General features: G+C 42.6%; 1 protein-coding gene across 1 annotated transcript in view; it reads left to right on the top strand.

Moving 5' to 3' along the window:
• Positions 1–1419: 1419 nt before the first annotated feature.
• The window catches only part of FER1L5 (fer-1 like family member 5), a 64219-nt gene continuing 38427 nt past the window's right edge, over positions 1420–27211 (top strand). Inside the window, exons 1-14 of the mRNA XM_036750532.1 lie at positions 1420–1504; positions 8631–8686; positions 10367–10458; positions 10800–10908; positions 12934–12988; positions 14236–14345; positions 18073–18201; positions 19307–19372; positions 21358–21408; positions 22918–22948; positions 23758–23873; positions 24082–24205; positions 24557–24651; positions 26375–26443. Of these exons, the coding sequence (XP_036606427.1) occupies positions 1420–1504; positions 8631–8686; positions 10367–10458; positions 10800–10908; positions 12934–12988; positions 14236–14345; positions 18073–18201; positions 19307–19372; positions 21358–21408; positions 22918–22948; positions 23758–23873; positions 24082–24205; positions 24557–24651; positions 26375–26443 (1188 nt within the window). The remainder of the gene's footprint in view (positions 1505–8630; positions 8687–10366; positions 10459–10799; positions 10909–12933; positions 12989–14235; positions 14346–18072; positions 18202–19306; positions 19373–21357; positions 21409–22917; positions 22949–23757; positions 23874–24081; positions 24206–24556; positions 24652–26374; positions 26444–27211) is intronic.

Below are 27211 nucleotides of genomic sequence, written 5' to 3'. Positions count from 1 at the left end.
AGCATTCCAGAGTGCCTGGTTTGCAGCCAGTTCAGAATCAATGCCCAGAGAAGCAAGGAGTGACTTTTGGGATTGTGGAAAATATTATACTATTTTATATCATTTCTAATTTCTACCAGACCCAGAGCCTCCATTAATGAGTAACTGGATGAAGATCTAGGACCTGGGCTTCTTTGTTCTCTCTAAAAGTTTGCTCAGGCAATACCCTTACCTCTGTCAACAAGGCCAGATCATTAAGGACATTACCCTAACCCCAAGAGAGATTACCTTGCTTAATATTCTACAGGTATATACTATGTTATGGAATGTAATGAGACATAGAGACGCTGGGCTGTAGTTTCAACTGACTTTTGTCAACATCCTTTACAACTCTATTCCATTAAGGAAAATCCTCTTCTTGTATCATGGTTAAACATACATGAGGGTCATAAAAAATGAGGTAATGCAGGCTTGCTAGCTCTGCTAAAATAACGTATATAAGTTTTCTCATTGCTTTGTTCAGGCAGCCAGAGTTTATACTCTGACTCCTTGTACGTACAAGTAAGCTAGCTCCGCTATGCTTTAAGGGAAAATAATAAACAAAATGGATTTTTCTATCATCTAGCTCTGTTGTTTCCTTCAACCAAATTTTCAGGTTTAACAGGATCCAGTGCAGAGGTGGCTGAGACAAGGATTCATCTAGCATTTATAGTGCATCTGAACATGAATTTGATAGAACCAATGTAGGGACAGCTCTAACAATGTATTCCAGAAATGCTAAGGGACAGTGTTTGTACTTTTGTTCTTGTTACAACTTTGTAAAAGCTAACTGATGTTAATCAGTTAAATGAAATTGGAATGCTAGTCACTGGCACCTAACAGTGGAAGGAACACAGCCAGTGGGGACTTAAGATTGTGACAAAAAAGAGACACCCCCAGACTTCTCAGGATGTCCTAGAACTCAGAAGAGCAGAAGCAACCAGCCTGGCTCTGGAAGTATACTCACTACATTATTTCTACAAAAAGACTACCATTATTTTAAAAAGGATTTCCCATCATCCTGACTCAGTTACCTCCTTCTCCCTTCCCTTAGAACTGCTTCCTAGGGGCAACTAGGTGGTGCAGTGAGTAGAGCACTGGGGCCCTAGAGTCAGGAGGACCTGAGTTCAAATCCAGGCTCAGACACTTGACACCTTTACTAGCCAAGTGATCTTGGGCAAGTCACTTAACCCCAATTACCCTACCTTCCCGCCTCCAAAAAAGAAAAAAAAAAAAAGGAAAGAAAAAAGAACTGCTTCCTAAGTGACTCCAGAACTAAGATTCTCCTACCTTTATGATGTCACTCTGTTGCCTAGCAACAGCACAACCCAAGAGGACTCAAGACTTGGGACTGGAAGGGTGCAAACAAGTGACCTGTGGCTCTATAGAAGTCAGAGAAAAATGCTGCAGCTCATTGTGCAGTCTGCCAAAGTCCAGCCCCCTCAGACTCCCCCACCTAGTTTTTCTGTGACGGTATACTTCAGAGGTAAGAGCCAGGATTCTAGAAAAGACTCAACAGCTACCTATTGGTTTCCTACAATCCAGTCCAATCCAACAAACATTTAAGGGCCTGGCCTTTGAATACAAAGACCAAACAGTCCCTATCCTCAAAGAGCTTACTGTGGCAGGCCAGGAGGTGAGGAGGGAGGAGAGGTGTTCTTAAACTTTTCTGTGTCATGGAGCCATTTAACAGTTTGGGGAATCCTCTGGACCCCTTCTCAGAATAATTATTTTATGTTTCCCTTAATATTGATAGAGCTTCCAATGCAACAAAGATTAGGAGAGAAGCAGAAAATTGGGAGAAAATCTTTACAACTAGTGTCTCTGAAAAAGGCCTCATTTCTAAAATATACAGGGAACTAAGCCAAATATATAGCAATACAAGTCATTCCCCAGTTGAGAAATGGTCAAAGGATATGAACAGGCAGTTTTCAGAAGAAGAAATTAAAGATATCTATAGGCACATGAAAAAAAGCTTGAAATCACTACTGATTAGAGAAATGTAAATCAAAACAACTCTGAGGTACCACATCTCTCCTGTCAGATTGGCTAAAATAACAAAACAGGAAAATGATAAATGCTGGAGAAGATGTGGGAAAATTGGAACATTGTTACGTTGCTGGTGGAGTTGTGAACTGATCCAGCCATTTTGGAGAGCAATTTGGAACCATGCCCAAAGGGCTATAAAAATGTTCATACCCTTTGACCCAGCAATACCATTTCTAGGGTTGTATCCCAAAGAGATCACACAAGTGGGAAAAGGACCCACATGTACAAAAACATTTATAGCAGCTCTTTTTGTGGTAGCTAAGAATTGGAAATCAAAGGGATGCCCATCAATTGGGGAATGGCTGAACAAGCTGTGGTATATGAAGGTAATGGAATATTGTGCTATAAGAAATGGGGATGATACAGACTTCATAACAACCTGGAAAAACCTACACAACATAATGCTGAGTGAGCGGAGCAGAGCCAGGAGAACATTATACACAACCACAGATATATGGATTCTGTGAGGACCAACCCTGACAGACTTTGCTCTTCTCAGCAACACAATGTGAGAAAGGACTGAAGTATGAATGCAAATTGAGGCACACTTCATGCTAGCCTTCCCCCCCCCTTTTTTTTCTCTCTTTTGTTTTTGTTTTTGGGTTGTTTTTTTTTTTTGTTCTGTTTCTTCTTTCTCATGATTCATTCCATTGGTCATAATTCTTCTCCACAATTAGTGTGTAAATTAATTCAATGTGAAGTTATACGTGGAAGTTACATGGGATTCCATGCTGTCTTGGGGAGGAAGGCAGGGAGGGATCTGGAACTCAAAATTATGTAGAACTGTGTGTTGTAAATTAAAAAGAAAAAAAGAAAAAATATAATTACAAAAAAAAGAAAAAATATTGATAGAGCTTCATTAAACAATGTTCTTTGTGGAGTTATATCTGTCAAGGAATCTCCTACTATCTTCACAGATGCATGATAGATACCTTGTTAAAAGATCTCTTTAAATCTACATTCTACTCACTCAGTGAAATGTGTTTTTGTAATCAACAATAGGGCATTTAAGTGGCAAAGTGGATAGAGCACCCACCTAGAGTCAGGAAGACTCCTCTTTTGTTGCTGATTCTGGGTTCGGTCTCGTCCAACTCTTTGTGACTTCATTTGGGCTTTTCTTGGCAAAGATTCTTGGAGCAGTTTGCCATTTTCTTCTCTGTTTCATTTAACAGTTGAGGAAACTGAGGCAGAGTTAAGTGACTTGCCTAGGATAACATAGCTAGTAAGTGTCTAAGGCGAGATTTGAACTCCTGAAGATGAGTCTTCTTGATTCCAAGCCCAGTGATCCATTCACTGCACCACCTAGCTGCCCAAGTCTCCCTTGGAGAAGGGTGGGGGAGAAGAGGTTACAAATGTCTCTTCTGCCTCCCTTTGAGCCACACAGTGACAAGCCCTGCCATATGTAGTGCTTGCTATACAAGGGGGACCCACTCCTCTCTTCATTCTGCTATACCACCTTTTAGGGAAAAACCAGCCTAATCCATGTTTAACATGAGTAAGGCGTTAACTCTGATAGATATTGGTCCTATCACAGTGATGTCTATCTCCTATTGGTTTAATTATATGATTATAATATAAATTATATCTCTGTGTGTATATGCACCCTTCACCTCTCTTCTGAAGTCTAGGCTTGCATCTTCAGTTGCCTACTAGATACCACTTGGGAGCCCCTCCAGCCTTTCAAATCCAACAAACATGTCCAGAGCAGACATTATCTTCTCACTTCTAAACTAGACTTCCAGGGCCTATGCTTAGAGGGCAGCTAAGACTCCCAATTCAGAAACCTGCATAACCAGGAGTCTTTATCTTCATCCTAATCATTTTTTACCCTGCTGTTCCATCCTCCAAACCAGACCTTCAGAAACTGGACTTGGGAGGGGCTAAGGAACTCAGCTCTGAATGCCCTGGGACCATGCATCCTCATCTTTACGTTTGCCATTTTCTGCCCACCTGCTGTGCATGTACTTGCTCCATTTCATTTGCACCTCTTGTTCTAAGAACTGCAATAAAATCAAAATTCACCTTGCCTCTGGAAAAGGCTTGTCAATGGACTGCCCTATTGTTCCATTAATCTCCTTTGCAGATACTTCCTCTACAATCTTTTCACCAACTGCCTCATGGGAAACCATTTCCTAGAGGAATTTCTGTCTTTCCCGCAATACTATTTCAGGAAAGTCCAAGGCATGCTTCACTTCACTCTACAGCCATGTCATCAACAGCTTTACTGATTAGACTACAGCCTAGCTCATTCCCTATCCCCTCCCCCACTTCATCTTTTCAGTTTGGTGGTGGTATTTGTCTATCGTTCTGGAAGAGGACCATGACATCAGGGAAATGATGACATGACTTGCAGTTGACTTTGATTTGAGTGAGAGAGGGCTGTGCAAGGTCACCAGCCTCGCTTTCTCCTCCAGAGCCACCTGGGTCCAGTGGCTTGATATTCACCAGGATGACTAGAGATGGCCCAGGATGCATTGGGAGACCCTGGCCCTTTTAGGCTAAGGTCTTTTCAGGTTCTCACTTTGAGTGAGGCAACTCCAATTCAGTGAATAGGCCTCTTTACCATGAACCTTAATTATGTCTAGTATGACATTGTTTCTGAGTGGTATGTAGATATATACTCCTCTATGCCCCCACTCGTCATCACTTTAACTTTCTGGACCACAGTGTCCCTTGATGGCCCTCACTCCCCTATGTGTGTTAGGTCCCCCTTTAGAATGTAAGGTCCTTGAGGGCAGGAACTATCTTGCTTTTGCAACTATAGCCCAAGGATTTGTCATTTTCCCCTAAATCCACTGACCTCCAAATTTTCCTTTTTTTTTTTAAGGCCAACCACCACCCTCCCAGTCCCAGCTACCTAAGTTCTAGCTCCTATAATCATCCTGGGCTTTTCTGTCTCCCTCATTCCTTATAGCCAATCAGTTGCCAAGTTTTACCAATTCTATCTCCCAAACTTTTATTGTATCCATCCCCTTTGGTCTACTCACACAACTACTATCCTGGGTTAAGCCCTCACCACCTCTGTTATGATGTTACCTATGGTAAGTCTTCCTCACATTTTTTTAAAATTCATATCGTTTGTTTTTATATCACCTACAGTTACTCTTGTATCACTCCCTCAGTCTTCCCAAAGAGTCATGCTAAGAACAAAGAATAAAGAAGAGAAAAAATCAGCAAAACCAATTAACACATTGAAGAAGTCTGATATTACAGGCAGTGCTATGTACATGTTGACCCTCACCTCTGCCAAGGAGTTGGGAGGGGCAGGTGATTTCTCATTTCTCTTCTTTGGGGCCAAGCACAGAGAGGTGGATGGGAGTAAGATTTTGGAAAGTTTTAAACCCTAAGCGCTGAGGAGTTTGTGTTTTATCCCGGAGACAGGGCGGAAGCACTGAAGCTTTGATCAGGGTAGTGGTATACTCAGACTTGGGATTTAGGAATACTTTTTGGCAGCGGTATGGCGGACAGATTGAAAAGAGGAGAGACTGGCAACATTTATAACATTCAGTTTCAATTTTCGTTGTTGTTGCTATTGTGTATATTATTGTAGTTATTATGTATATTGTTTTCCTGTCTCTGATTGCTTCGTTTTACATCAGTTCATACATGTCTTCCCATGCTTCGTGTTCATCAATTTGTTGTTTCTTAGAGAACAGTAACGTTCCACTATGTTCATGTACCATAATCTGTCTAGCTACGTAATAATCTTCTAATTAATCTCCTTGTTTCCAATCTCTCCTCTTTCCAATCCATCTGTCATACTGCCTCCAAACAAATATCCTTAATCGTAAGTCTGAATATATATATCATTCCTCTCATCAAAGCTTCAGGGTTCTCTATTGTCTCTAGGATAAAAAACAACCTCCTTAGATGACATTTAAAATATTCCATAATCTGACTCTTATTCATATTTCCAGATTTCTTATTTCTCTTCCTCACGTACTCTGTGTTCCAGCCAAATTGGCTTACTTGCTGTTCCCTGAATTCAGCAGTTCATCTCCCACCTATGTGCCTTTGCTAAGACTGTCCACCATCTGTGGAATGAATTCTTTTCTCGTGTCCCTTCTTATATTCTGCAGATTACTTCAAGACTTGGCTCAGGCATTACCTCCTACTTTTACTGATTGCTTCAGCTGTTAGTGTTCTCTCCTTAAAACCATCTTTTATTTTCTTAGGATCTTTGTATCCCCAGATAGCAAAGTTTAGTGGAAAGAGTGATGGACTTGGAGTCAGGAAAACCTGCATTCAAATCCTGCTTCAGATGCTTACTAGTGGTGTGACCTTGGGCAAAGCACTTAACCTCAGCCTCCGTTTTCTCTTCTGTAAAATGGGAAGAATATTAATAATATCACCTACTTCACAAGGTTGTTTTAAGAATCAAATCAGACAACATATGTAAAGTGCTTTGAAAACCTTAAAGTGCCCTCTCCTCTCTTGTCTGTCTCACATACGGACATATGTTACATGTACACACATATATTTTCTAGCTACTCACATGAACCTTCCTCTTTCCAATGCTATGACCTTTGGGATGTGTGTTATGTAGGAGGACTCTAGAGAAATTCTCTTAATGGAGTTGTTTGGGATGAAAGGAAAAGAAAATGAAGAAGTAGGTAGATGGGCCTCCTATCTCCCTAAACCATCTCAATTCTGTAAAACAGGGAAATGAAGAAGTTCAGGGGTTGAAGTCTCTCCTCTTCTACTCTGCGTACACATTTTTTTTAATCTCTTTTTCTGAGTATCTCCCATTACTATGCTATACCAGTAGGGTACGTTCAGTAGGGAGTAAGATGACCAGTTGGGTGTACAGAAAGAAAATGTTAAAATTTCTGGAAGAAAAATAGAAAGAAACTGAATCTTACTAATATTTAATGTACAGATTGACACTGGTAACCTCAGTATGAATGTCTTATGGTCCCATATTCACAGTATGCATGCTATCCTCAAGAAAGAGAAAGGGAAGGGAAAAAATAAGCATATAGAAAAATAGCTAGATAGATAGATAAAGTATATAATAATATATAATGAGCATTTAAATAGTATACTACCTATATGTGCCAGGTACTGTGCTAAGTGCTTTACAAAAATTATCTCATTTGATGCTACTCAGGGTAGAGTAGGAGCTCTATAACACTGTGGCAATGTCAGTGACACCGGTGTTGTTATTAATAATTTTGGTGAGAAAAAAGGTTTTGTGTCATTCATAAATAAAATTAAATAAAACAATTATTTTAAGATACTATTTATTTCATCTTTTGTGAATTTTTAATAATATATAATAATGCAGTTATACATGTGTATAATTTATAAATAAATATGTATGTATTGGGGTATTCAGATTTTTTACTGATGGGGGTACATGATGAAAAATGTTTGGAAATCACCATTCTACACAATGCAGATACACATACACACATATACCCACTCCAACATCTTTGGAAAAGGTTGGTGGACACTGATGTGCAACCTGGTAGAAAGAGTAACATGTTTATATGCCTTATTTTATTAACTAGATCTAAGTTCCTTGAGGTCATGGATTGTTGTACACTTTGTCATTTGCTAGTTTTGTTTAGGTTTTTTAAAATTTTATTGGTGCCTTTTATTTTTATACCAAAGTCATATGTGTGTGTGTATCTCCCCATAACCATTGAACCCTCTCTTTCAAAAAAAAAACATTTACTTACTCTTACCTCTTTCTTTTTGTACATCTACTGTTTCTTTTCAGCCTCACAGAGACTCTGGGAGATAGGTACTCCAGTTTTAGTATTCACATTTTACAGATGAAGAAACTGAGACTTAGTGTGTGACTTGCCCAAGGTCACACAGCTTAGATGTATCAGAGACAGGATTTGAACCCTAGATCTTTCAAGTTTTTGCACTTTAGCCACTGAGCTATGCTGCCTCCCCGAACCCTTCCCCTTATAACAAAGAAGAACAGTTCATCCAAATGGACACAGGGGCTGTATCTAACCACATGCACAGCAGCCCACACTCATAGTCTCCCACTTCTCTACCAAGTCAAGGGAGACTAAGATTGGTTATTATAATTCACCAGAATTCAGTTGCTTTTTAAGCATTGTTTTCATTAATATTATTCTAGTTATTGTGTATATTGTTCTCCTGTTCAGCCTACTTTGCTCTGTATCAGCACAATTCTTTCCATGTTTTTCTAGAGTCTTTGTGTGTGTGTGTGTGTGTGTGTGTTTTGTTCAGTTCTTCACCATTTGGTCCTACAGTAGTGTACTCATAGAAGGCATGTGGTAAATGTTTATTTATTAATTGACAGATCATTTCACAAGCAGCCAGGGCACTCTATCTGTGATGACTCACATCAAAGCCAGGAAATCTTTAATACCACTTCCCTGCTACAGATCAAGGTGTGGAGCAGGGGTATGAGAGGAGGAAGAAGAGCAAGTGGGAAAAGCTAAGACTCTCAAAGGAGGCAAAGAACATGTGTCAGGCTATGCCTGTCATAATAAACCTGAAGTGGAGGTTTTTAAGCCTTTATCAGGCATAAAGATGAATCAACCATCAATTTTCCTTTATTTGGTCTCTCTTTTCAGATGTCAAGAAGAGAACTCGAGTTATAGAAGAAGACAATAATCCCACCTGGAATGAGGTGCTTAATCACCAAAGGGCAGGAAAGAGTTCCAGTTCCACGGGTCTGGAGAGCCAAGGGTGGGGGAAGGGTGGATATTCTTGGAGATCCTGGGAGAAGTGTGTATATGGGGGAGGGAGAGGTCAATTCTCTTTGCCCAAAGACCAGTAGATCTTAGCCTAATAATAGGGTTCTACCTAGTCATTCAACAGATACAGATGCTACTATCATCCTTGTACCATCTTTAGGAGCAGGCTACTTAGCTCTGCTTCACAATCACCTTGGGCTATCACAACATGAGACCAGATTAGGGTAGGAATATCATGAGTCCAATCATTTGCTTACCACCAGTCCTCCCAATTGCTACAGCAGAATCAATAATGCCCCAAAGACCTGCAGTAACCATGTTTGCCATATGCAGGGTCTTCACCTGCATAAACTTTCCACTTGGAACCTCTTTGTCTCTGGCCCTAGAATGTGGGTATGGCCCAGAGACCAGTCTAAATGTGTGGCCCAGATACTTCTTACAAACCGAAAGCAAGGGCAAGGCTGCCTTTGCAGGCATCTCGCTTATTTCTGTTTCTGCCCTTCCTGCAAGACCACTGGCATACCTTGGACTAGCCACAGGGGCTGCCCATGGAGGATCCTCCAAACCTAGGAGCACAAAGATGAGAAAAAAATGTACAGAACCACCTCCCTACCTTTGGCACAGCAATACCATCCCAATTTGGAAAGACAAGAGAGTTTGTTTTAGCTTCCTACCTACCTCCCACCCCTCTCAAAAAAATGGCTGGTCAGACTCCTTCTCATTATTCAAGTTCCTCAGAGGTTTGGGGGGAGGCTGAATGAATGAATGCTTTTATTAAGCATTTACTCAGTACCAAGCACCGTGCTGAGAGTGCTGGTAATAGATACAAAAGGGAGACAGTCCCAGTCACTTACATCTTAACAGAGATAATACTTATAGAGGAGTAGGATTCAGAGGTGGGTTTTCTGGTCTAGAAAGTTACAGGGATGGTGAATGGAGCCACAGGTTAGGTGACTGACATTCCCCTTACAGAATCAATGGTGGTATTGATTTGATTATAGTTTCCAAAGCAAGAGTGAAATAGTTATAGGGTGGGGGAAAGAGAGAAGGGAGGATGGCAAGAACATAGTTATGCTGGATAGTTTGGTTAGGACGTGGAGCATGGTCTAGGGGTGGCTAGATATATAGTATGCTACCTGAATATATGCTTACTCACTAATCAGAACAGTTTAAGGTGCCCCCCACCCATCCAAGTTCCTAAGCTAAGTAGATTAAATTCCTTTTTTGAGTCCATAAGCATTTATTAAGAGCCTACTATGTACCAGGCACTGCACTAAGAACTGGCAATACAAAGAAAGGCAAAAGACAGTCACAGTCTAATGAGGAAGACAACATAAACTATGGACAAACAAGATCTATAGGACAAACTGGAAATAATCTCAGAGGGTTAATTACAATGATTGAGAAAGATTGGGAAAAGCTTCTTGTAGAAGGTGGGATGTTAGCTGGGGCTGGGGGTGGGGGTTGTCATGTAACTCAGGCAATTTTCCTTGTAAGTCTAGTAACCTAGAAGTTTCAGCATCAGGGCAGATGACAACATGTCAAGAGTCGACAACTGGGTGGCATATAAAGCATATCTGGAAATCATTAACCACCTTCCTGCTCCCCCACAGACCCTAGTGTGGCATGTAGGACCATACCATCTGGAAAATGATGCCTTCCTTCAAGTCATCCTCCGAGACATGAGCCATAGAAAAAGTGAAAGGTGGGAGAATCAACAAAAGATAGGCCCTAATTGGCAACAGCAGATGGACATCCCCACCCTGACTCAAGACTTGTACAAATGTCACTAGGACTATATATGTCACTAGAACAAGGGCCTTAAGGAATCCCAGAATGTAGGGGGTATGGGGGGTTAGTGGGTAGGTCCTTCATATTCTGGTGGGTTTCCTGGAATTCCCATCAGCTGGACATCCCCTACCTAAATTCTAGAATATAGCTCATAGCTCAGCCTTAATGGTAACATGATCTCTGGGGCTCTTCCTCCATCTCTTTCCAGTGAAAGGTAGGCATTTCCTAACCATATCTGTCTCTCCTCATCCCCAGGACTTTTGGTATTAGCACTGTATTCCTCAGGCCATTGGCAGAAAACCCACATGAGCCCCTGGTTCTAACTGAGCTGCCCCTGGTCAGCCGGACTGTGCATCCCACAAAAGTGAGTAAGGGAAGGAGGACTTAGAATGGAGTTGCTTTGGGTGAGGAGAAGGAATTAGATGTAGTGTGTATGTGCATGGAGTAGAGGAAGAGAAAGTAGAGAATTGCCTATTTCAGGGAATGATAAGGTTGCCCGCTAACTACCTGAGGCTGAATGCCTCCAGAAGGAAAGTTCTTTTCCCATCTAAGAGCTGTTGAGAAATGAAAGTCTAACCCAGATCTCAAATGGAGGTATTGGCATATCACTCTCCTCTCTGGTGAAGTAAACCCAGTCTTCTTAAGGCAGGATATTGCCACGCTGTCAAAGCCATGAATAGCAAATGTCTCTTGGCACTCAAATCCAGCAATTGCTTCATATTCTCTATCCAAGATCGATGCTGTGATGAGGATGGGGTAACCTGAGCATGGAAAATTTAGAAGGCACAAAAATTTAACACTTGTGCCCTAGCTTTGGAAACAACTGAGCATAGCATCTATTTAGTGAAAATAATTAGCACCTCCCTTCTTCACAGAGGCAGGGGTCAAAAACAACTAATGTGTTGTTGGTTTCACTAAAATGCTTTCTTTATTTTTCATTTACAAGGGTTGGCTATCTGGGTAGGAGAGGCAGATATTTAGAAGTGGAGGGGATCTAAGAACAAAAAAAATCAACAAAATATTTTTTTAAGTAATTAAGATAGGAAGTTACCAGGTGGTGGTTATTATAAAAACACCCCCATCTAAGAACTGCTGCTAGTTACTACGATAGTAACTGATAAGTGTAGCTACTATGGCAGTTAGAAACTGGTAGCATAGTATCATGCATAGTGCCCTGGACTTGGGTTACTGATACCTGAGTTCAGATCCCACCACAGCTATGTGACCCTGTCGCAGTTTCCACATCTGTAAAGTTGGTGCATTGGCCTTGATGGCTTCTGAGCTTCCAGTTCTAGATCTGTAATCCTATAATCCCATGATAAAAATCTGACATAGTTGCCAGAATCTTAGTGCCACGAGATGTGACATTCACAGCTCTAGCAATCTTGCCTTAAAAAAACTGACTAGTGATAAGAGGAGAGTGATAAGCAAGTGCCTCCCATTCAGCTAAATTCAATTACTTCTTATATTATTCTATTTTTATTCTGAACATAAAAAATAACTAAAATGAGCATTTCTACATATAGTAGTAGAATATAAGTAAATTGTTGTGCATGAAACTGCAGGTCTTTATTATGTACATTTTTTTAAGCGTTTCAATGTGTAGCTTTCAAAGTTGCCCTGTTTGTCAGAGCTTCTTTCTGGACTTCCTTCTGTTCTGTTCTCCTCTCTACATTTATTTTAAAAGATGCTCCAGTGACCATCTTTTCTTTCTTGTCCTTTTCTTTTCTTTATGACCCTATCTCTCTCCTGCCTCACCCACCCACCATTGGAAAAGAAAAAGAGCCAATGCCTTGAAACAAATATGTATAAACCAGTAAAACAAATTCCCTCATTGGCTGTGTCTGAAAATATATGTCTTATTCTGCATCTTGATTCCATCACCTCTCTCTCAGAAGGTGGGAAGTATGCTTCATCCTCAGGCTATGGAATCATAGGTGGTTGCTGCACTGATCAGAGTTCTCAAGTCTTTCAAAGTTGTTTTTCATTTTAATGTAGTTATTGTATAAACAGTTCTGGTTTTCATATATGCTCTTGACATCACGAATTACAAAGTTTCCTAAGGGCGCACTCCATTCTGCTGGCCCCAGGCACCAAAAATAGTAGTTGGGACTTTGCTCCAGATATATTCCCTTTCCTCCTTACCCACTCCTACCACCACTATCATCTAGATCCCTCACCTTATCTCCTGATTCCTTCACAACCACTCACTCCATCAGACCTCACAACTGCACCCCCTAATGTCATATGTCACAGCTAGATCACCACCAGCCCCACCCAGGAGAGTTCAGAAGTGAGCTCACTTGGGGCAGTATCAAGTTTAGACCTGCTGAATTGGTATCAGAAGCTTTACATCTTACCTATAGTTCTGTTTGCTTTTTTTTTGCAGAGTACCATCACCTTACAAATAACCTACTTTCCACAAGAGGCCCACCATAAGTCAGGTGAGCCATCACACTGGCCCATGACCATCCCCCTAAGCCATGCCTCCTCAACCCCAAGAAGATGCACTTCTGCCCCAACTCAGTCCATAAGCATTGGGTGCTGACAGCATGCTTCAGATTAAAGGGTTCTGTCTCAGAGACTAAATGTCTTCTGCTTGTCCCTTACCTGCTATTAATGTTCCATTCTCCAGGGAACTAAAAAACATCTAAATCACAGAGCAAGGCACAAGAAAGTCAATTCCTGGGGATATGGGAATAGTGAAAAGGGCCTCTGGGTTATGTGTCAGGAGCTCTGGGTTCTGTCATTTATGAGATCTCTGCCCTTGTGAAAATGTCTCTTCTTCTTGGGGCCTCAGAGTCTTCATCTACAAAACAGAATATAGGGGCAGCTAGGTGGCACAGTGAGTAGAGCACCAGCCCTGGAGTCAGGAGGACCTGAGTTCAAACATGGCCTCAGACACTTGACACACTTACTGGCTGTGTGACCTTGGGCAAGTCACCTAACCCCAATTGCCCTGCCTTCACCCCCTGCAAAAAAAAAAAAAACCACCAGAATGTAGCACTAGGTTATCATCTCAAAGGCCTAAGGATCATTTCCAGATATTCTCCCACCTTGGATAATCATTTTGCGTGTGTGTGTGTGTGTGTGTGTGTGTGTGTGTGTGTGTGTGTATAAGACACATAGAAATATTCAAAAGAGGCAAACTCACCTGCATGCAGACATGCTTGCTTACAGCATATTGATTCTCTTAGTTGTCTTTTCAATGAGGAGAATAGAATGATAGAGCTAGAAGGAGTGTTAGAGGTCATCTAAGACCTTCATTTTCCAAATAACTAAACAGAGGCCAAGAGAAGGAAATTCTTACCCAAGGTCACACAGTTTGTAAGTAGCAGGAACTAGAGTTCAAACTCAGATTCTCTGACGCCAAGCTCAGGTGGAGACAGAATAAGAAAGGGGAAGAAAAAGCCTCATAACTTTTCAACTGCTAGCCTTTATGAGGTTCACCTTTAATACAATTCCAGAGCCCAGAAAGTGGTCACAAGGGGAGAAGGTAGAATTCCGACAGTTGGATGAAAAGATTGTACAGAGATGTTAAAGGGAGAAGGAAATTAGAGATAGGTAGAGAACCGGGTATGGTCATCCCTCGTCTTTCCCATTAGTGGTTGGTGCTCTTGATGGAGGGACTGACAGAAAGAAGCCCCTCCTCCCTGCCCCAAACCACCTTCAAAGGTCTGTGTTTCCCCAGCAACTTGGGAAAAGCTCGGCATCAGTTGTAAGGAGGGTGGAAGGCATGAAATCATGGTGGCTGGCCACAACGTGAGAATGCCTCTGACCTCCAAGCCACAGGACTTCCAGGTAAGGAGGCCCCAGCTATTTCTCCCAGGGCTCAAGTTGAAGCAATCCCAGCTTTTCCTAATGAGCCTTTGCTGACACTCTGTGGGTGGTGATGGACAGGCTCCAAGCCCATACTTACAGAAGGTTGCCTCTGCAGAGAATGCTGAATGGGAACATGCTCAAGGACCAGAACAGCTGGCAGAGGGAGCTCCCAGGTTCTAATCTGAGCTCCTCCTCAGATTGCTTGCCATGAAGCCCCATTGCAAATTTGTTCCCTCTTTGAGCTGTGTCTAGATTCCAGAGGGCCCAGAAATATGCCAAGAAATTTTGCTCAGCAGTTGGCTGTAACTAAAGATGGGAAGCTATAGCTTTGCGGAAAATCAATCAATCAAATATTCATAGGAAAGACCTTAGTTTAAAAAGGCCAAGGTCTCTCATTGTCTCCTGGCCATCTCCAGTCATCCTGATCTATTTGGACCCAGAAAGATCCAGGAGAGAGAGTGAAGCTGGTGACTTTGCACAGCCCTCCCTCACTTAAATCCAATTGACTTGCAAATCATGGCATCACCTTCCTGGAGTTAGAGTCCCCTTCCCAAAGGACAAACAATAGGCTCTGAGATTACAAAAACAAAAATGAAATAATCCCTGCCCTTCAAGGCCTTTTCATTCTACAGGGGAAACAAACATCTAAATATATACAAGGCATGTGGAAATAGGGAGGGGGAGGCACAGTCAGCTAAGCAGAACAATAAAGGCTGCATTGTTGAAGGTAGTACTTGAATCACGGAATTGGAGAGTCTGAAAGGACCTCAGTAACTGCTTAGTACAACCCCTACACAAAAGGAATCCCCACTGTAACCTACCTGGCAAGTGGCCCTAGAGTCTCTGCTTAAAGACTCTAGAAATGGGAACCAATCTCACCCCGCATATCCAACTAATTACTAAGTCCTGTTGATTCTACCTTCACAACATCTTTTGTATATTTCCTCTTTTCTGACACTAGGACCACCCTAGTGCAGGCCCTCCTCTCCTTTCCTCTTCTCTCTTCCCTCCTCCTCCCCTCCCTACTCTTCCCCTTACCTGAGGATGTTCTGCCCAAAGGAAGGTCAATTTTGATGGCTAAAAGTGACCCAGTTAACTTGGGGTTTACTGTCTAGATTTCTTTCTCAAAGACCAAGCCTTAAACCCAGTTCACTCTAGATCTCATGGATTGGACAACAAGAGGTCCCTGCCCAAGCACCACATGATGGTTATTTTTTGGGCCCTCCTGGCTCAGAATGAATGTAAATAGTAATTGTTTCTCTTTTGGCCAGCAACTCCAAGGGTCTTCCCCTCCCAGTTTAATTTTTTTTTTTTATTAAAGGAGCCATCCATTGACTCACTTCTTAAACAGGCCTATTCACTGAATTGGAGCTGCCTCACTCAAAGTGAGAACCTGAAAAGACCTTATCTTAAAAGAGCCAAGGTCCCCACTGCATCCTAGGCTGTCTCCAATCATCCCGATTTATATCTGGCCATTGGACCCAGATGGCCCCTGAGGAGAAAGTGAGGCTGGTGACCTTGCACAGTCCTCCCTCCCTCAAACCAAAGTAAATTGCAAGTCATGTCATCATCTCCCTGATGGTCTTCGAGAACAAAGGATGAACCACAACCTCCCTCCTAGAACAATGCAATAGCCTGCTGGTGGGTCTCCCTGCTTCAAGTATCCCCTCCCTCCATCCTCCACTCATCTGTAAAGTGATCTTCCTAAAGCATAGTCTGACCATGTTACTGCCTCCTCCTCATCCCTTATGCAATTAACTCCAGGTACCTCCAGGAGCAAATATAACACTCTGATTTTTAAAACCTTCCATAACCTGGGTCTTTCCTATCTTCCCAGCCTTGCTACACCTTACTTTCTCCCCACTGTGATGCAAGCCAGTGACACTGTCCTCCTTACTGTTCCTGGCATTAGACTCTCCATCCTCTGATTCTGGTGGAGCATTTTCATTGGCTGGCCTCCATGCCTGGAGTGTTCTCCCTCCTCACCTCCACTTCCTGGTTTCCTTCAAGTTTCATCTAAAGGCTCACCTTCCATAAGAAACCTTTCCTGATCTCCCTTAATGCTAGTACCTTCCTTCTGTTGATTATCCCCAATTTATCCTGTATATAGTTTGTATACAATTGTTTACATGTTGTCTCCCCATTAGATTGTCAGCTCCTTAAGTTTGCCTTTCTTTGTTTTTTGGTTTTGGGTTGTTTTTTGTTTGTTTGTTTGTTTTTTTCTAGACAATCAGGGTTTTAAAGCACTTGCCCAGAGTCACAACAGCTAGGAAGTGTCCAATGTCGAATTTTAACTCAGGTCCTCCTGACTTCAAGCTAGGCTCTGAAATCACAAAGACAAAAATGAAATAATCCCTGCCCTCAAGGAGCTTATATTCTACAAAGAAAACAAATATGAATATCTGAATATATGGGCAGCTAGGTGATGTGGTGGATAGAGCACTGGTCTTGGAGTTAGGAAGACTGATCTTCCCAAGTTCAAATCTGGTCTCGGATACTTACTAGCTGTATGACTCTGGGTAAGTCACTTCACCCTGTTTGCCTCAGTTTCCTCATCTATCAAATGAGCTGGAGAAGGAAATAGCAAACCACTCCAGTGTCTTTGCCAAGAAAACCCCAAATGGGGCCACAAAGAGTCGGACATGACTGAAAAGTAACTAAACGACAACGACCAATTCTAGAAGAAGAAGGAAGGCCTTCCAGACATGGGGAACGGCATGTACAAAAACAAGGAGACAGCAGATAGAGTACCCAGCAGAGCGCTAGGCACTGTTGAGAATACCAAGAGGCAAATTATAATATCATAATTTTGGAGGTTGAAGGGATCTCAGAATATAAGCGCCTTGAGGGCAGGGACTAATTTTTACTTTCTTTGTGTCACCGGCATTTAGCACGGGGCAGGTCACATAAGGGCTTGTTGATTGGCCAGGTTGATCTTAGGGGTCATCTAGCCCAGCACCCTTGTTTTGCAGTGAGGCCTAGGGCCCAGAGGTAAAGTGACTTGCCCAAGGTCACACAGATAGATCCCTACACTCTACAGGTTCTGTTGTCTCCCTATTCTTTAGGACTTAACAATCTAATGGAGGAAACAGAATACACGTCCTTTCACACACCAAGCGTTCAATGAAAATAAAGGAGATTTTGTAGATGGTCCATAGAAGGAAATAATAGGAAATTAGGCCAAAAAGGAAGGTTAGAGGACAGACTGAATGTCAGGAGATGAACAATGTAGACTTTAGACAATAGAGAGCCACTGAATGATGAGGAGAAGGACAAAATGAAAGCTGTGCCTGAGAATCTGGTCACATGGGGGGAAATGGTCACTTACTGTCTTGGTCACTTCTCTGGTCCTCATTTACTTCTTCTGGGGTAAAGTAAGGGAATAAGTCAGCATGGGACTCAGTCACCCGCAAGAACCCCTTCCGTGCCTTGAGTCTACGATCCCATGACAAGGGTCTGAACCAGGCTGGGGGCAAAGAAATCCCGAAGACTTTAAAGCTGTTGCAATTTCAGCCTGTGCCCAGATCCACAAGCGTTTCCTCTCCTTTTTTGTTCTCTGAGGCTTCTCTTTGGTTCTGTTCTGCTTTTTACAGGAGGTACACCTTAATGACTTAATGAGGGGGCTGACTAAGGGATGATTCCCTGGGGCCCTGTTTGACAAGGGTGGTAGGACCTGGCCTGTTACAATTTCTCTGCTTCCTCTCAGGTTCAGTTGAGGATATTTGAAGCCCGCCAGCTCCACGGAAACAACATTGAGCCCGTGGTGAAGATATTAATTGGAAATCATGAGTATCGGACTCGAATCAAGAAGGGGAATAACCCCTTCTTCAATGAGGTTGGCCTTGAAGCAAGAGGAGTGGGGAAGGGAAGGACAGGGAAGATGGGAAATAACCAGCCTCAGTTACCAGAATTTTCTTTGTCTGGAAATAGCTACAGCCAGCAATGGATAAAAGCTCCATCCCACACTGGGGTGTTTTCACGGGCTGAGCTTGAGCTGGGGGACAAAGACCATGAGAATCAGCCATGGGCTCTCGGGGAGGCAATGGCCACTGGCATCCTCTGCCTTGTGAAGTTTCTAAGAAACTCAGCTTCCTTGTCTGTAAAGTGAGGGGATCTGACTAGATGCTCCCTCAGGTCCCTTCCGTTCTATTCCATCCCATCCTGTGAACTTTGTTGTTGTTGGGAAGCTAAATAGGATGCCAGGCCTGAAGTCAGGAAGACCAGAGTTCAAATCAGGCTGCAGACGCTTACTTAGCTATGTGACCCTGGACACATCACTTAACCCTGTTTGCTTCAGTTACCTCATATGTAAAATGAGCCGGAGAAGGAAATGGCAAAACTGCTCCAAAATCTTTGCCAAGAAAACCATTTGGGGGTCACAAAGGGTCAGATATGACTGAAACAGCTCAACAACAACAGAAGTCCCAGGCCCTTAGCATAAAGTGATGGGTCATGAGACTGGGTTATTGGCTGAAGTGGAGGCTGCTGTCACTAGATGCTCCTAGCCAGGGATCAGGTGGGGAGGATAGGCACGTTTTTCCGAGTTTGGGGATTCTGATGCAGGTCACCGCCTCCTTAGAGAAAGCAACAGGGTGATATGTCACCGCATTTTGGAAGGTGATAACCTTATTTGTTCATACATTTGAACAGCTACATATACCAATGCAAATTGAAAACTCACCAGAAACATTTTTTTAAAAGAAAACGAGAACTTCAAATCCTACCTCTGACACTTACTACTTATATGATCTTGAGCAAGAAGCTTAAACTCCCTGGGTCTCAGTTTCCTCAACTATAAGATGAAGGGTTTGGGTTCAGCCCTATATCTGATCCATGATTCTATGAATTTTAGAATTAACCACTGCCTCTCACCCGCCTCCTCTCCCCCTCCCCATCACCCCCCCTTCTCCAACATACAATAACATCTCTTTATGTTGCAGAAATTCTTTCATAATTTCCAACATCGGTATCCCTCAGACCTCTTTGAAGAAATCATCTCAATCCAGGTAAGGAAGTCAGCTAGTTTCCCTTAACCTCCTGCATCATGACCCTCTTTGATGGTTTGGAAAAATATTTCCCATCATACCTCATTCCTGAGCAAGCTATCCTCCCTCCCCTTTACTTTTCCGGGGGTCCCCCTCAGGGCCAGTTTGTACAAGACTGTCTCTGATTTCATCAAGCAGCTAGGTAACACAATGGATAGAGCATTGGTCCTGGAGTCAGGGAGACTTGTCACCTCTTGACAAATACTGGCTGTGTGACCCAGGGGAAGTCGCTTGACCTCTCACTGGCCCAGGCAACCCTCTGACTATAAGTTGCAGAATAGATGCTGATCTTCATTAGAGGAAGGAGTTTCATTGATGGGACTTCCCTACACCAGTGAATCCTAGTGGTCTGGGCATGCCTCTCCCAAATGTGATAAATACCTAGGTCTATACTAGGCATTAGAGGAGTCCAAAAAGAAATGACAAGTATTGATTGAACATCTCCTACATGTCTAGCTAGGTAGATACAGGAGGTCTGCCTATGCTAGGTAGAAATCATAGAGCTTGTTCTCTAGGAGTAAGGCAACTTCCAGTGACAAAAGTCCCTCTACCAAAGCATATCAGCAAACAACTGTCCTACAACTTGGGGTCCCTCTACCAAAGCATATCAGCAAACAACTGTCCTGCAACTTGGGGTCTTTGAGGGCTCTTTGAGATTATAAGAGGTTATATGACCTGCCCATGGTTATCTGGGCTGTATGTGTCAGAGTCGGTACTTGAACCCAGGGCTTCCAAAGTTCCACTGCTTAGATATGGTGCCTGGCACAAAATAGATGCTTAATAAATGCTTATTGTTCTATCGATTGATCAAATAATTCCTGACTCTGAGGCCAGCTCTCTATTCACTATGCCTCTGTGCCTCCCTAGATATTAATATAGGACGATATGATGAAGAGATAGATTGTGGGCTGGCCATGTTGTTCGAATGCAAAACATACACTTGCCAAAAAGACTGTTTTATGCAGAACTCACACAGGGCAGCATTCACATGGTGGTCAGAAGTAGCGATATGAGGAAATCTCAAGGTTTCTCTTAAGAACTTTGGAATTGATTGTGTGACATGGGAGACACTGGCACAGGACCACTCAGCTTGTATTGGTCTGATCAGCCACAGTCAGACACCTTGAAACTTTACTCTAGCATAGTGATGTCATTTTGGTCTTCTTCGAGAACGAAGGACAACAACCAGATTGTGGGATACAAATTCCAAGTACCACAGGAATTCAAAGAAGGGAAAGATCATTGTGGAGGGAGGAAGGGATAGTCAGAGAAGACTCTCAGAGGCGTGTTGGAGGGGTCTCCAGTCAGTCTTGAAATTGGGATTGCAGAGAGAGAAGAAGAAAGGATGTTTCCTGTTGTCTATGAAAAGTGAATGCCTACCCCTACCCTCAGACCCTTCCCTCCTCCACATACAATAGAGGTCCACTGGGGAGAGACCTGGACTAGAAGAAAAGGCACTATAGAACTCCATTTCTGATTGTTATTTACTGGCTGTGTGACTAGAATCAGGAGCCTACTCTGGGGCTTCTCCACCCCATCCCCACTCCACCCCATCCCTGCCCTTTTACAAAAAGGAGGTGAATCCTTGCCTCAGCTCTGTCTCTGACAGGTATAAAACAAAACAAGACCATGAGTTTCCTGTGTTCTAAACTGCTTAGGTGTGGAGTTTAGAACATAACTTCTCAGAATGCTTCACTCTTTTCTCTACCTCTTCTCTCCCCAGAACTATCTTGCCCTTAGACCTCTATGCTCCATAGCTAATGCTCCCTTCCTCTGACTACAAAAGGAAGGGACCCAACCCAAATCCTCCAGAGACCCAAGGCTAAAGTTAAAGATAGAACTGAGGAGTCTTTGCCCTGTTCACCATATCTCCCACACCCCATGCCCTCCTTGAGGGCAAGAGAATTTACAAAGAATTTGAATCTTTCTGGAAACTTGTTCCACAGGTGGTGGACTCCCAAGCAAAGAGAGCCAATTCAGAGATTGGGAGGTGCCAGGTGAGTGGCAACTGAGCTGTAAGATCACAAGTTCTTAACCTTCTTAACCTGTGGCAGTCTGGGGATGCCTGTGGATTCCTTCTAGGGATAATGTTTTTAAATACATAAAAGTTTAAAAGCTTGTGAAAGAAATCAATTTTATTGAAATACAGTTAGCAAAATATTTTTTTTTCAAATTCATAGATTCCCCTCCCCCAGGTTAATGACCTCTTCTCTAGGGGGTGAAGGAGAAATTGGAGAAAGCTATGATAATCTGGCCCAAGGCTCTGGTATCTGAATTCTATACCTGTCCTATAATCCCTCTGCATCCATTCATTCATTTGACATGTATTTATTAATCACTATATTAGGCACTTTTAGGCAATGGGAATACAAAGACAAAAAACCAAACTGTACCTGCCCTCAAAGAGCTCATGTTCCTGAACTTTCCTGGCAAGCCCAGTTCAGGGGCCATTAATTACGATGATTTCAGGCAGCCTTCCTGACCCTGTTCAACATCCCTAACCAACTAACATCAGAGTCCTTCCAAGCCTAGAAGGAGATATCTAGTTCTTTAATGGTTATACCTTAGAAAAAGATACACTTGAACTAGAGAAAGTGCTAATTAAAGCAAATGATCCAGTGAATTGATGAAGAGGGGACATGATGCTGTGGTATAAGAACAGACGAAAGAGATTAAGAGATTAGGAATCTTCAGTCAAAGAAGAGGAAGGCTAGGGGTAGAACAGGATGGAAATCCATACAGTGAGGGAATGTTTACCATGGATTTCAAATCAAGACTAGTAAAACCAGAGTATGTCCATTGAAGATCAGAAGAAAATTTGGCATAACGAAAGGGCAGTTTCTTCTATACAGTAAGCTTAGAAAATCCATTAACCCTAAAAGATGGTAAGGATTAATTTATTAAGAGATTAAGAGATAGACTGGCAGGTAACAAACCCATAACAAGCAACAAAGGTTGAAATCAAACTGTCTTGCAAAAGCCACAGTCTACTGAAAAACCAGGCAAGGCCATCTTCTTGCTCCAAGCAGCGCAAAGTTAGGCCAAAATCCCAAGCACCCAAATATAGAACATTCCAGGGTTGACATGAGCAACGGAATCATCAAACCAGAGTGACTAAGGGAAATTTAGGATATTTGGGGATGCCTTCTCTAACCTTTGGGGTCCATGTAAAGGAATACAAACTCTGGCTTCCTAACACACATCTCTCTGTGTCTCTACCAGAGAGAGAATCCTAAGCCAGAAAGATAATGGCTCTGGCCCACCTGGTTAAGTTAGTGTCCTAATAAAGTCTTTATCTGAGAAGGAAGTGAATTCTAATCCAGAATCCCTTTGCAACAGTCTACCTTGACAACCTTCTTCCACCACCTTTGCCCTACATACCTGAGCCTCCATGATGAATAGGTTCTCTCTGCGGTGGTAGTGGGGGAAACAACCCGGCTTATCCAGTTTAGGGCTCTACCTGGAGACTGGAATCCCTAATTTGTTTCTTCCTTTTGTCTATTTAGATAGATGTTGGGATCATCTACTACTCTCCAGGTAGGTGATGACTGCCACATATTTACTGTTGTTCTGAGTGAGTCTAGGAGTCAAGACACCTAGAAATCAATCGGTTAGCCAGCAGGCATTTATTAAGCATCTACTATGTGCCAGACACTATGGTAAGGGCTAGCTTTACAAAGGCATAGAAGAAACAGTCCCTGCCCTCAAGGAGTTTAGATTACAATGGAGAAGAAAGACAATATATACGTACATAAATATATACATAATTCACACATGTTTAGCTCATCCCTTAGACTAGGAAGAATATAGGAGGTTCTATATAACATTTTAAGCATGTTTTCTCCAAAAAGGGTCCCCACCTTAGATAAAAATCATGAACTATACAAATATGTCTGGTCTGGGTCAGGGTTTAGGGTGAGATTTGGGGGTCAAGTTTCAATTGGAATTAGGTGGTAGGAGTTGAGTTCTACTGACATTGTAACTTTGCAGCTGAAGATAGGATTGTATTTAAGGGTTGAAGAATTTTTTGGTCATTTCATCTTGGGTTTGGATTCTGCCTAGGTCAGTAATCGCTACAGATGACCTTCAGTGCAGGGAACTAATGTAATGTTTCCATTTCTTACAGGCCTTCCTTTGAGGGGCCATCTTAGGGAGCACTCTTGCCTGAGTGGACCCCCATTAATGGCTTCCTCTTTTCCTCCAAGTTTTAGGAAGAGGCTAATACTGTCACTTAATTAGAAAGAACAAAATTAGACCTACACTAATACACTCATACTAGCTGCCAGGGAGAAAGGAGAGAGCCCTCAAACTGGTCACAAGGAGCATGTTTCTCTCTCCCCACACAGGGCACACCCTCATGAGGAAGTGGCTAGGCCTCTGTCATTCCAATAAACCCAACTTGGGGATCAGAGGTTACCTGAAGATTACCATCTCTGTCCTCGGCGTTGGAGACCAAGCCCCGGTGAGGCTGTGCACCCAAATTGGTCATGGCTACTTTTGACATGGCACCTGTAGGTCCTTGGTCTGACTCATTCAGCCCTCCTCCACACAGGCGAATGGCATTAGGGTCCTGGAGCTCCATGAGTGGGAAGTTAGAGAGCAATGTCACCTGGCCTCAACCCAGGCCTCTGATGAGGCCCTTGTCTCCATCTGTTCAATGATTTTTCCAGGTGGATCATGGACATCTGCATGAGACTGGTGAAATAGAGAAGGATCTCTTCATGTCAGCCACAGTCCCAATCCAATTAGCTACTTTTTGGTTCTTTATCTACTACGCTGAAGACCTGCACCTCAGTAAAGCCAGGGGCCCCTAAATACTTGATTCCCAACACAACTTCATCTTATTACCATAGTCCTATATCGCAACTATGACTTTGTCATTGACCCTTAGAATAAGGAAAGGTCAAGGGAGAACTTTCCCATGAATCACTTTGTTTAGATTCTGCTGTGTCTTTTTCAGATGGGCTCCCCTCTTCTAGGCCAGGGAGCATCCCAACACTTTTCTCCTTCCCTGTTGTTTTCCCTGTTCATCTGATTTTGGGGGAAGGGGTATCCCCAGGGAGGATAGTACCTGCTTGGAAAATCCTAACGTATTGTGTTGAGTAACATAGAAGTTTTCTTACTACCCCATTTCCTGTTCCCCAGAAACTACTGTGGCCTCCAGGTTCTATTCCCACACCGTCAGGGAGAAAAAGAGCTCGATGAATCCAATGTTGGAGTTGGAGATAGCTGGGAAAATAGTAAGTGAGGAATAGTCTCCAAGGGGGAGGTGGCATCTGAGAATAGTGTGGTACAGCAGAAAAAGCAGTAGATAAGGAGTCAGAAGACCCAGGTTTTTCATATATCTTTTCCTTAACAGCTTTGTGACCTTCAGAAAATCACTGGGGCTCAGTTTCCTCATCTATAAAATGGGAGAGTTAGACTAGATAGTATCCAAGGCCCCTTTGAGTACTATGTTTGTGTGTTGTTTTTTTTAAAATGCTTATTTAAAATTCATTTATTTTAAATGCTTTTTTATTTACCCACTCAATTTTCCTAACTCTAGTTATATGCTCTTTGAAACTATGGGCCCATTTTCATTGAGTTACATTCCAGGAATGTACCAGAGCTGGTTGTTAAATTTTTGGTGTGAGCATTTATACCTTGGAAATCAGCAAACTCTACAAATCAGGGATTGATATATTGCTTTGTTAATTGTCTAGAATTAAGAAAGTGATTGATAAATGTTGATAATTCAGATGAAATTTAAACATGCGCTGGCACTTTTTTTCTCCCTGAGAGCTAGTTGTTAAACATTTGTCAGGATACCCCTGGACATGGCAGGAGAAGGGGAGTCTCAAGGAAAGATAAAAACCACTCTCTTTTAGAGAAGTTTGATTCAGGACTGTATTCCTCTGCTCACTTGTGTGACTTTGGGTGTGTCATTTAATCTCCCTGTGCGTCAGTCTTCTTGACTCTAAAGTGAGGGGGTTGGACTAGATGATCTCTGAGGTCTCTTCCAGCTCTAGATTTATGATCTTAAGAATGCTTTTCATTTTGTTTTTTTCTCCCCAGCACCCAGCCCAATGCTTAGTATTTACTAAGTATTTATTATTTATTAATTAATTGAAATGAATAATTAGCAAAGGGTAGAGGTTCTGCTTGGCCTAGGGACCTAGAATTTAAACTTCTAACCCTCTGGTTAGGTTCAGAATCCTATCAACTGTACACTCCAGATGTGGAACTGAGGAGCCTAGACTATATATAAACTCCCAAGGCTCATTATCTTTACACAGACTACCCCTACCCAATCATCACCATTATCAACTCATGGGTCTTTGCCACACTGGCTTTCCTTCAGCCTTGTTAGTAATAGTGAAAAATACAGGAGAGTAGCCAGGACTACTTTACCCATACCTATTAAGAAGTGACATGATACAGTGAAAAGAGCTCTGGATTTGGAGTCATGAGACCTGAATTCCCATCCTGCTTAAGACCTGTGTGACCTCAGGCAAGTCACTTAACCTCTCTGGACTGGATTGTTGCTCAGTCGTTCCAAACTCTTTGTGACCCTATTTGGGGTATTCTTGGCAAAGATACTGGAGTGGTTTGCCATTTCCTTCTCCAGATCATTGTACAGACAAAGAAACTGAGGCAAATAGGGTTAAGTGACTTGCTCAGGGTCACACAGCTAGTAAGTGTCTGAAGCCAGATTTGAACTCAGGAGGATGAGTCTTCCTGGCTCCAGGCCCAGCACTCCATCTTCCTCACCACCTAGCTGCCCATTGGGGGATAATCTAGGATCCTAATAGGGATACTTGACCCTAGCCTGACTTAAAGACAAATACATTAAGAGGTCTAGAAAAGGAAGGTTCCTTGAACTAGTCAGTGGCAGGTTGGGAGGGGAAGTAAGGACTGATAAGTAACCCATAGCAGGAGGATGAAATGCTGCAACAACTAACTCTATTATTGAATACCCCCCAGCTCAAAACTAGCCCGAAGCTCCATACAGAGAAGCCCAGGTGGGACCAGGCTCTGATCTTCTCTGTTCAGGTAAAGCATCTTACTCCTCTCCCTCTCTCTCTCCCCTCCACACAACACCCACCCCCACCACCACACGTGTGTGTGCTCGCACGTGTACACATGCACACCCGGAACCAGAAGAGATACTTAGCAGCTGGCTCTTCCTTCACATGGGCATCAGAGGGAGAAAAGGGGGCAATAAAAGCAGAGGTTGTGGAGCAGGGGGGCTCTGACTGAAAGAAAGAATGGGAGAGTGAGACCTCACTCTCAAGAAGGAATTATGCTGGTCTTTTGGCAGATAACTAAAACTCATCCCTTTAAACTTTCTCTTCTTAAAACCATTTTTGTTGGAAGTCCTTAAGACATTTTAAATACTCCTCTGACTTCTTAAAACAAAACGATCTCAACATAAGTTTGCCTTTTCTTGGTCACTCGAGGCCAACCTTATGACTATCAGTAGTCATGGTCACACAAGTAAATGTGGCAGGCTGCTAGGCCCTAGACTCAGTTGACCCCATGATGCTTCAATTTGAGAGCTCTTGAGTTTACTCTTTAGAATTTCTCAGTGTTCTTCCCTGTCAGCTATCACTTCTTGCTCTTGTAAACGTTTTTAATTCTACATTTCATCAGCCTCATTCTAATTCCCATCTGCTGTGGACTGGAAAGCTAGAAAATCACACTTGTTAGAGTGTCTCTAGAGTAAGAACAAATGGTGCTAAGAAAGGGCCTGAAAGGCTCTTGTGTGATCTTTGTAACATATTTTGGGGGCTCAGAGGCCTTATGTGCTTACTTCAATCC

This window comes from Trichosurus vulpecula, chromosome 3 (genome assembly GCF_011100635.1).
Source record: "Trichosurus vulpecula isolate mTriVul1 chromosome 3, mTriVul1.pri, whole genome shotgun sequence".
Lineage (NCBI taxonomy): Eukaryota > Metazoa > Chordata > Mammalia > Diprotodontia > Phalangeridae > Trichosurus > Trichosurus vulpecula.
Note: the sequence above shows the minus strand (reverse complement) of the source record. Positions and strands in the feature narration are given on the sequence as shown.